The sequence below is a fragment of the Lactuca serriola genome, chromosome 8 (assembly GCF_051521515.1).
Source record: "Lactuca serriola cultivar US96UC23 chromosome 8, Lser_US96UC23_V15, whole genome shotgun sequence".
NCBI classification, from domain to species: Eukaryota; Viridiplantae; Streptophyta; class Magnoliopsida; order Asterales; family Asteraceae; genus Lactuca; species Lactuca serriola.
Genome location: NC_136415.1, coordinates 215,027,577 through 215,038,200, shown reverse-complemented (window position 1 = coordinate 215,038,200; position 10,624 = coordinate 215,027,577). Strand labels below are relative to the sequence as shown.

General features: G+C 39.7%; 1 protein-coding gene across 1 annotated transcript; it reads right to left on the bottom strand.

Moving 5' to 3' along the window:
* Nucleotides 1–2,892: 2,892 nt before the first annotated feature.
* LOC145067860 (uncharacterized) lies at nucleotides 2,893–3,916 on the bottom strand. The gene is made up of 2 exons (XM_079014898.1): nucleotides 3,281–3,916; nucleotides 2,893–3,162 (listed from the first exon to the last, which is right to left on the bottom strand). Exons 1-2 carry the CDS (start codon nucleotides 3,914–3,916, stop codon nucleotides 2,893–2,895), a joined length of 906 nt encoding a protein of 301 aa, XP_078871024.1.
* Nucleotides 3,917–10,624: the final 6,708 nt, after the last annotated feature.

Sequence of the window (10,624 nt, the reverse complement as noted above, 5' to 3'; positions counted from 1 at the left end):
GCAAGTTGGAGCCTGGCCGCACACATCATCCGCACACCTGTGCGTGGGTCGCGCAGCATCCTGCTCCCGGTTCTCGATTTTACTCCGTTTCTTCACTAGTTCTTGATTCGGAAGGCCCCAAACACCTAGAAACTCTTGATTTCTTCAAAAATAACTCCAAAAGACACATAAAAACATTTTCAAAACTTCTTTATTCGAACGTAAAAACATGAAAGGATAAAGCTTTCCAAAAATGCCCCTCTTTAATGTCTTTGGCGAGACGTCCTTCTAGCTTGATTCAATCACACCGGGACATCCAAATGGATGATGTCAAGATCATTTGCATTAAAACCTTCAGATAATGGCTTCAATCGATGCCCATTGACTTTGAAAATTTGTCTCGTTTGTTCACTTTTGATTTCCACCGCCCCATGGTCAAAGGTCTTTATCACAACAAATGGGCCAATCCTCCTTGATCTTAATTTCTCCAGGAATAACTTCAATCATGAATAGTAAAGTAAGACCCTATGCCCCGGTTCAAAATTCTTCCGGGTGATGGACTTGTCGTGGAAGAGCTTCATTTTTTCCTTATAAATTCTCGAGTTTTCATAAGAGTCATTTCTCAATTCTTCTAACTCTGGAAGTTGAAGCTTTCTATGTCTTCCCGCCTCATCAATGTTGAAATTGCTTTGCTTGACCGCCCAAAATGCACGGTGCTCTAATTCGACGGGAAGATGACATGGCTTTCAAAAAACCAATCTAAGTGGAGACATGCCTATCAGGGTTTTGTAAGTAGTCCAGTAGGCCCATAAGGCATCATCAAGCCTTAAACTCCAATCCTTTCTTGTCGGATTCACTGTTTTCTCAAGAATGCTCTTCACTTCATGATTCAAAACCTCCGCTTGACCGTTAGTTTGAGGGTGGTAGGCGGTAGAGACACGATGAGTCACATTGTACTTTCTCAACAAAGCTTCCATCATCTTGTTGCAGAAATGCGTCCCTCGATCACTGATCAATGCCCTAGGCACACCAAACCTCACAAAGATATTAGACTTCAAAAACTCAATAACCTTTTTGGCATCATCCGATCTTGTGGCTTTGGCCTCAACCCATTTTGAGACATAGTCAACCGCGAGTAAGATGTAAACATTGCCAAATGAGACGGGAAATGGGCCCATAAAATCAATCCACCATACGTCAAAAAATTTCACAAACAAGGATTGGATTTTGGGGCATTTGGTTCCTTTGTGAAATGCTCCCCGTCCTTTGGCACTGTTCACAACTTTTGCAAAACAAGTAACAATCGCGTGACATGGTTGGCCAAAATAGTCCACACTCAATGACCTTTCTCAAGGTCCGACTAGGTCAGAAGTGTCCCTCACAAGCAAATGCATGACAAAATTGTAAAATGGATAGATGTTCTTGTTGGGGCACACATCGCCTAATGATTTGATCAGGACAATGTTTCCACAAATAAGGCTCATCCCACACATAGTATTTTGCATCACTTTTCAATTTATCTTTTTGAGCACGTGTGAATGTGTCGGGATACCTTTTCGTGACCAAAAAGTTAACGATATCGGCATACCAAGGGGTAGATTGAGTAAGGGAAAAGAGATGCTCATTCGGAAAATCGTCCCACAACGGGAGAGGAGTTTCATTTGAAGTGATCCGGCTTAGATGATCGGAAATAAGGTTCTCGCATCCACTCTTATCCCGGATTTCCAAATCAAATTCTAGCAATAATAAGATCCACCAGATGAGTCTTGGCTTTGCATCTTTCTTTATTATCAAGTACTTGAGATCCGCATGATCCAAATACACTATAACTTTGGTGCCAAGTAGATATTGTCGAAACTTCTCCACAGCGAACACTATGGTCAATAGCTCCTTCTCTGTGGTAGAGTAGTTGCTTTGAGCATTGTCTAGTGTCCTGGATGCATAGTAGCTCACATGGGAGACTCTTCCATTCTTTTGACCCAAAACGGCGCCAACAGCATAATTGCTTGCATCACACATGATCTCGAAGGGGAGATCCCAATTTGGAGCTTGTATGATAGGAGTGGATGTAAGTAACTCTTTGATCTTGTTGAAGGCTTCTTTGCATGCCTCATTGAACTCAAAATCAACATCATTTTGCAAGAGTTGGCACATTGGTCTTGTTATCTTTTGAAAAGTCCTTGATGAATCGTTTGTAGAAGCCTGCATGGCCCAAAAAAGAATGAACTTCCCGAACATAAGTCGGGTAAGGTAAGCTTTGAATAACATTGATCTTGGCCTTATCTACCTTAATTCCTTTTTTAGACACAATGCGACCCAAAATGAGACCTTGACTCACCATGAAATGACATTTCTCAATATTTAGAACCAAATTCATTTCAATGCAGATTTTTAAAATTTTGGTGAGATTGGTCAAACATTCTTGAAACGAGTTCCCGTATACCGTGAAATCATCCATAAAACCTCAATTATGTTTTCAACATATTCCGAAAAAATACTAACCATACAACGTTGGAAAGTGGCCGGGGCGTTACACAATCCAAATGACATTCTCCGGTATGCAAAAGTGCCTAATGGACATGTAAATGTTGTCTTTTCTTGGTCTTCCGGTGCCACCAGGATTTGGTGAAAACCGGAATACCCGTCGAGACAACAATAATAAGATTTCCCGGCCAACCTTTCTAACATTTGGTCGATGAAAGGTAATGGAAAATGATCTTTTCTTATGCTTGCATTGAGTTTGCGGTAGTCAATACATACTCTCCACCCGTTTTGTACGCGGGTGGGGACCATCATACCTTTGTTGTTCTCGACTACCGTGATTCCCGTCTTCTTTGGAACGACTTGCACCGGGCTCACCCATTTGCTATCCGAGATTGGATAGATCATCCCTGCATCAAGAAGCTTTAATATCTATTTCTTCACAACCTCCATCATAGGCGGGTTCAATCTTCTTTGCACATCCCGACTCGGCTTGCATTCATCCTCCATCAAGATCATGTGCATAAAAGTGGAGGAGCTCAATCCCTTGATATCCCCAATCGTCCAACCCATGGCTTCCTTGTGTTCCTTCAACACTTTAAGGAATTTCTCTTCTTCAAATTCGGTTAGATGAGTCGAGATGATAACCGGAAGAGTCTCATTTTTGCCCAAGTAAGCATACTTCAAGTGTTGAGGCAGGACCTTCAATTCCAATTCTGGTGGTTGAACAAGGGATAGAGGCAATTTTTTATGGTTTGGGGGCAATTCAACTTTTTTTGACATCTAATCTTGTGGATTTCTTCATCTCTATTTTATTTACCAATTTCTCAACTTCCGGATCCAAAGAATAAACCTTTAATTGCTCAGCTAACTTCCCAAAATCGAATCCTTTGCTTAAGATCATCTCCAAAATATCACCGTTAGATAACTCAAACAATTCTTGAGTAATTGGCTCAACAACATCAATAAAGTACACAGATGAAACATCACTAGGATATGTCATGGCATCATAAATATTAAAACTTATTGTTTCACCATGAAACTCCATTGTCAAACTTCCCGCATACACATCGATCTTCGTCCTAGCCGTCTTCAAAAACGGTCTCCCAAGCAAGATTAGAGCCGATTTGGAGGACACTTGCTCATCTAGATCAATCACATAGAAGTCCGCCGGGAAGACCAATTGGTTCACTTGCACTAGGACATCTTCCAAAACACCTGTAGGAAAGACACTTGATTTATCCGCAAGAGAGATTATGACACCGGTTTCACTTAAGGGTCCGACATTCAATGAGTCATACACCGAATAGGGCATGGCATTGATAAAGGCACCAAGGTCAAGCATAGCACTACTAAAAGCGACATCTCCAATCTTGCAAGGAACCGTGAACATTCCAGGATCTTTGCATTTGGGTGGAAGTTTCCTTTGTAAAACCACGGATGCGTTTTCATTCATCAAAATTTTCTTATTTCCCTTCAACTTCCTCTTGTTGGTACAAAGTTCTTTCAAAAACTTTGCATATCTAGGGATTTGCTTGATCGCATCAAGTAGAGGGATATTCACTTCCACCTAACGAAAGGTGTCCAAAATCTCTTTCTCCTCCATGTTCTTTTTCGAAGTCGCAAGTCGGGAGGGGAATGGTGGTTGAGTGGCTATGGGTGTTATGAGGGGAATAGTCTTCTTTGGAACTCTGGCTTATGCGTCGTTCTTGACTATAGGTTCTTCAATAGGAATGACTTCTATTTGTTCCTCTTCTTCCCTTGGCTTCTTCTTTGAACTACTTTCTTCGGCTTGTTTGCAACTTCTCAAGGTCACCACATTGACATTTGGGTTCTTTTCGATTTGAGAAGGCAATTTCCCACGGGACTCCAACTTACTTATGGATGTAACTATATCTCTCATTTGTGCTTCAAGGTTGGAGATACTAGTTCTTGTCTCTTTTTGGAATTTTTGGGTACTAGTGCCTAACGATTTGACAATGTCTTCAAGAGACATTCCGGAGCTACTTGGTTGGGATTGAGGAGGTTGTTGGTGATGTGGAGGGCGTGGTTTGGATTGATAGTGTGGTTGTGGATGTTGGTAGTGAGGTTGTGGATGTTGGTAGTGAGGTTGTGGTGGTGGATAGGAAGTTCTAACCAATGCATTTTGAGGCAATGGTGTTGGGTTGTAGCTCATATTGGGATTTGGCTTCCAACTTGAATTGTAAGCATTTTGATAACCGGATGGTTTGTAGTGGTAGTTTTGGAACTCTCCCGTGGCATTCACATGTTCCGCATCTTCTTGGAGAATGGGACACATATCCGTACGATGTCCCATTGTTGCACATATTCCACAAACCATCACTTGTGGAGTTTGTCCCATGGCTAGCTTTTGGACAACGGAGGTTAGATCTTTGATTTGACACTTGAGGCTTAATGTTCCCACCTCATTGACTTTTTGTTGAGTTTCTCTCTTCATATCTTGGCGAGGGCCAAAATATTGGGAATTCATGGCTATGGTGTTGAAAAGTTGTCTTGTTTGTTGTGGAGTTTTACTAAAGACATCACCGCCACTTGAGGCATCATCTAGTCTTCAATCCATTGGTAACAATCCCTTATAGAAGTGTTGAATGAGGAGTTGTTCTGGAATTTGGTGTTGTGGGCAACTATAGCACAAATTGTTGAACCTCTCCCAATAATCATGAAAAGTCTCATTTTGACCTTGGCGGATTCCACAAATCTCATTTCTAAGACTTGAGACTCTTGGAGCGGGTCCGTCCATGAGTTGATTGACCCCAGGGGAAGATAGAATAACCAATCTTTTGCTCTATCGGCCAATGAAAAGGGGAATGCCCTTAGCATGATTTGGTCATCGGTCGACCCTTGTGGCTTCATACTAATGCAAATAATGTGGAACATCTTCAAGTGCTTATGCGGGTCTTCGTTCTCCAATCCATGAAAAGTCGGGAGGTGATGGACTAAACTTGACTTCAATTCCGAACCTCCTTCCAAAATAGGGTAATTGATACCGGTTGGAGTTTGTGTAACATCGGTTTCCATCATTTGCCTCAAAGTTCTTTCGGGAACTTCTCCTCCGTCTGCCATTGCAATTGGTTCAATAATGGGTGGATTTTGTTGTATGGGTGGTGTTTCGGGAATTTCTTGGTGAGGGTCAGGACTAGAATCGGGTTCCGTATCACTTGATGAAGCGGGTTCAACCTCCGGATCCTTGTGAGGATTAGAAGTTTGACAACCTTCAATTCACTTTTCCTTCGCCAAACGCCTTGCTTCTTTTTCAATTTCTGGGTTGTAAATCAAGCCACTTGTACGCTGAGATCTGGGCATAGAGAAACAAATTTATTAAAATTAAACCAATCCCCGCTAACGGCGTTGAAATTTGGTGGTTGTCGAGGCCAACAAAATTAATAACCCTAAATATTATACACTAAAATAGTGTATAGTGGTAAAGGGATTGTATCCACGGAGATTGGTCCAATTTTATAACTCTATGAGAAATCTCTTTGTAAAAATACTTGTAAAATGACAATAAATTTAAAATGGGGGGTTTGGTCTTTTGAAATACTTGAAATAAACTAGAATTAAACTAAGATTTAAATAGACAATTTCAACAAATATAAGAGTTTTATGTAAAATCAATAAGGGGAGAATGGTTGACTTAAGGTTTCCTCACTTTGACTTTTGATGAACATATCATTAGAATCCAATGGTGCAATACTTGACTTAAATCCTTAATTTGGCTATAGTAATCCAAGAAGCTTGAGATTACCTAGACTTTTCTTAGTTGTTTAAATGGTTAGAGAAGCTCATAACAATTTCCTTAGTCAAAGTCACCAATTCCATTAAGCATGTAATTAGTGAAAGTCAACTAGAATTAAGAATCAAAAAGTCACCAAATCCAAGAGGAGTCAAATGCTTTCACTACCATGTTGGAGGAAATGTTTTTATGATTGTGTGAAGCAAAAACAACACAAAATTCATTTGTTTCTTGCTAATTTGAGGATCCTTTACTTAATCAAGAAATTAGCCAACTAATCACCACAAACACATTTAAACTCAGGAACAAAAACATACTAGTAGTGATAAGGTATTAAAACACAAAACATTTTGTTGGGCTTATGATGTTGCGTCTTGGGCTCGTTCCTATTAGCCCAGTTTTGTAGCAGGTTTGGGCCTGTCCAACCGTGCATTATTTTATTCTAGGGTTTTAGTATTTAAGGTGCATGCATGCATCCTTAGTTGGTAACTCTTTAATAGTTTTCTCATCATTGTATTGTAAACCCTAGCTCGCCTCTACAGTGGAAGTTATTTATCTAGCTCTGCTGAGGCGTGACTACATTTGAATCACAAGCTTCATATTGATTCTATATTGTGTTCTTAGTCGTGTTGTGATTGAATAGTTTGTTCTTTATTAATATACCTTTGAAAGATCTAAATGATCTAGATATTTATTCTCATCAATTGGTATCAGAGCAGGAGGCTGTGTAATTCATACACATCTCTTCTGTTGAAGAAATTATCAGGGTTTTTATGCATTGATTGATATTAATTGAGCCGTCATTCCAAATTGGCGTATCTCATTAATTTTCGATCTTGCCCTAATTATAAATTACAATCTGATCTTAAATAGGTTATCGATCAAACGTCATCACAATGTCTATAGACGATTCTCAATCCAATCCAATCAACATCTCCAATAGTATTGGATCAACAACAAGGATTCCAATCTTATACACTCAGGATTATGAAGTTTGGACGCACCACTTCGAAGATTATGTAATCGGATCAGAGGATAATGGGTACTTGATATGGGAAGCAATCACAGTTGGTCCGTTTGCTCATTCAAGCACTTCAAAGATTTTTAAAACTCAAAAAGAGTACAATCAGCTCGTGAATGATGTAAAAGTCACTCCTCAAGAAGAGAAAGCGAAGTTTCAGTGCAACATCAAAGCCTTAAGAATGATTTGGTTTGCTTTACAATCGGACATGTTTCGATTGGTGAGTTCATGTGCTACAGCAAAAGTGATATGGGATAGGTTAAAGGAATTGTACTCTACTGATGAAGATCTGGAACATTCGATTCAAGGCTTGCTGCTTTTTAAATTTGGTGATTTCAAACAGAAGCCCGAAAAGAAACTCATTCAGGCCTTTGATCGGTTTAATCATCATCTCAGTAAGATGATAATGCACGGGATTGAAAGGAAGGTTATTGAGCAGAAGGTTACCTTCATGAACGGTCTTAGACCCAAAGGGATGACAGTTGTGTCCACAGTGAAGGCACACGAACAGTTCAAATCATACTCTCTGGTGAAACTGGTGGGAATTATGAAGTCACATGAAAGTACGGTATCAAAGGAAATGAATGTCTTATCTCCAAAGGAAAGGGTGTTGTTGAAGAAGAAGAAGAATTAGATCTTGATGACTATGATCGAACTGGTGAAGAGTATGCCCTGATGGTCTCCAACCCAAGAAAGTTTATCAAAAGGAAGTTCCCCACCAACAAGAACCAAAACTGGCAGGGAAGTTATAGTTCCGAAAAGCTGAAGGAGGAACCGAAGATGGGATTAAAGTCTGAAGAATCTAAGAAGTAAACAAAGATCAGTGGTGACTCGGGTTTTGACAGTCATTATTGTGGAGGCAAGAACCACTTTGCCAAAGACTGCATGCTGAAGAAGAAGTATGAAAAAGTTGATGAAGACGATGTGGAAGCGAACCTCTTGAGACGATTGGAGGAGATCAAGAAAAAGAAATCATCAGCTAACAATAACACCATGAATGCTTTGATTATACAGGATACAGGTGATAATGATGAATTTGGTGGAGTGCAGGTGTGGTCCACAGATTCAGAGGACGAAGAAGTGAGGAAGCCGACTCATGGCAAGGCTCTACTGGTGAATGAAGAAAAAGATGAGGGAAGATGTTTGATGGTGACGGAAGGTGTGTCACAGATGCGAGGATACACAACAGATGGTGGGTTGGATGATGAGAAGGAGCGAGAGGACAGGTGCTTCGCTACGAAACCTGTCAGTGCATAGATCAACGAATGTGATGAGTTGATCAAGAAGGTACAAAATATTCTCACTTCTCTGAAAATTCCTATTACTAACTATGAAAAGGAACTGAATAGCTTAAAATCTAAATTTTCTAGTTTAAGTAGTAGTCTTACCTAAACTCGTGTCACAAACTCTAACCTGACTTATCAAATTAGCAGGATATCGTCGAAGAGTGCGGAGAGGAGGAACTGGATTGAGCAGAATGAGAAAGAATTAATTAGGTCTAAGGATGAGTCAATCTATTTGCAACGAGACAATCTTAAGCTTTTAAAACAGCGAAACATTTTTTTGTTTTATTGCGAAAAGATTATATTTTAATATCACTGAGTTACATCTCGATTGTGAAATAGAAAAGAAGATACATCGCATGATTTTACCCTTCCTTGAGTTAAAGGAGGATGAAGTCGATGCCGAAGCTTATAACTGTGAAAGTGTTGTATCTTATGACGAAATCTCTTCTGCCTACAAAATTGGTCTTGAGAAAATAGATTCCTACATAAAGTCAAAAGACCATAAGGACATGCTCAAAAATCTGTTAGATGAAAATCATAAATTGAAACTGAGAACCGAAACTGTACAGAAATTTGACTCGTTGAATGCCAAATTATGTTCAGAAAATAAAATTGATGTTGAAAATGCATCTGAACTTAATGAGGATGATGACATGAGTGAAATCTTTATAGAGGACGTGGTGGACTGTTCTGAATTTGTCAAAAGCGAACCCAAAACTAATAAAAATCTGATTTCTGAAAACTCCGTTGAGTTTGCTCGCTCATCGACAGATAATACCAAAGTTCTCAAGGCAAAAGCTGTTGTATATCAAAAGGTTCAAACCACTCCAAATCAAGTTTACACATTTCAAGGAATCACGCCACAACAAACAGCTGAACTGACAAAATTTGGTAGAAGAAGATAATGTTAATGGTTGTGATGAATTTTTCTGGTCAACACCGATAGATAACGCTGATGAAACAAAAGGTTTATCTCAGAAAACCTCATGGAGAGTGAAGGGTAGGTATGAGGCAGAACCACTCAATGAACCTACAAGATATGACGTATCAAGAACAAACGGCACCAAAACATCTTCGGGCGAACCAGTGAGACGTCTTTGTCAAAGAGCGAAAGCTATGCTCAAGTACCGAAGAAAAAGGCCAATATTCATAAAAATCCGAAACAGGTAGCAGAACGAAAACACCAACGTAACCTGAGATACAAGAAGAATCTCTCAGAAAGAAAACAGTTTTGGCGATCCCAGAATCCTCATTACGTAAGGTATGAAAAGACACATAAGTCACGAGGAGAACCAAGAGTTAACCGAAAAGAAGGTTTCGGTCCTCGACGTGAAAGTCACCGAAAAGAAGGTTTCAGTCCTCGACATGAAAGCAACCGAAAGGAAGGTTTCGGTCCTCAACATGTAAGCAACCGAAAGAAAGGTTTCGGTCCTCAACATGTAAGCAACTGAAAGAAAGGTTTCGGTCCTCAACATAATAGCAACCGAAAGGATGGGTTCAGTCCCAGGTTAAATCAGAAGAACCTAAGGGAAGAATGTTTTCACTCTCAACCAAGGAAGAGCAATAATCGACGATCTAATATTGCTTCTAAACCTTATTCTTCTCATTCTTATTCCAATTCTCATTCTTCTAAAGATTCAGAGGGGAAAGGAAAGTTCTTTCCAGAGGACGATAGCTGACCAAAAGAGACCCAAAAGCATGAAGACGTCAAAACAACAAATCATACATCTAAATCAAATGAGTCTAAGTCAAACAAAATCAAAGTTTTTACAATAAAAAGAAACTCTAATAAAAAGAAATTATCTGGTTCATGTTTCTCTTACTATTCCCTCTCCTGTAAAAGGCTCACAAGGACCCAAGAAACTTTGGGTTCCTAAATTTGCTTGACATTTTGCAGGTCATTCGTGACTAGCAGTTTGACGAAGAATGGGACATTGATAGTGGCTGCTCGTGTCACATGACAGGAAGAAGGGAAGAACTGAGGAAGTTTCGATGTTTCAAGGATGGTGGAACGGTGAAGTATGGCAATAATTCATTTGGTACTATCAAAGGGTATGGAATGATTACAAATGGCAATTTCTCAATCAGAAAGGTAGCATACGT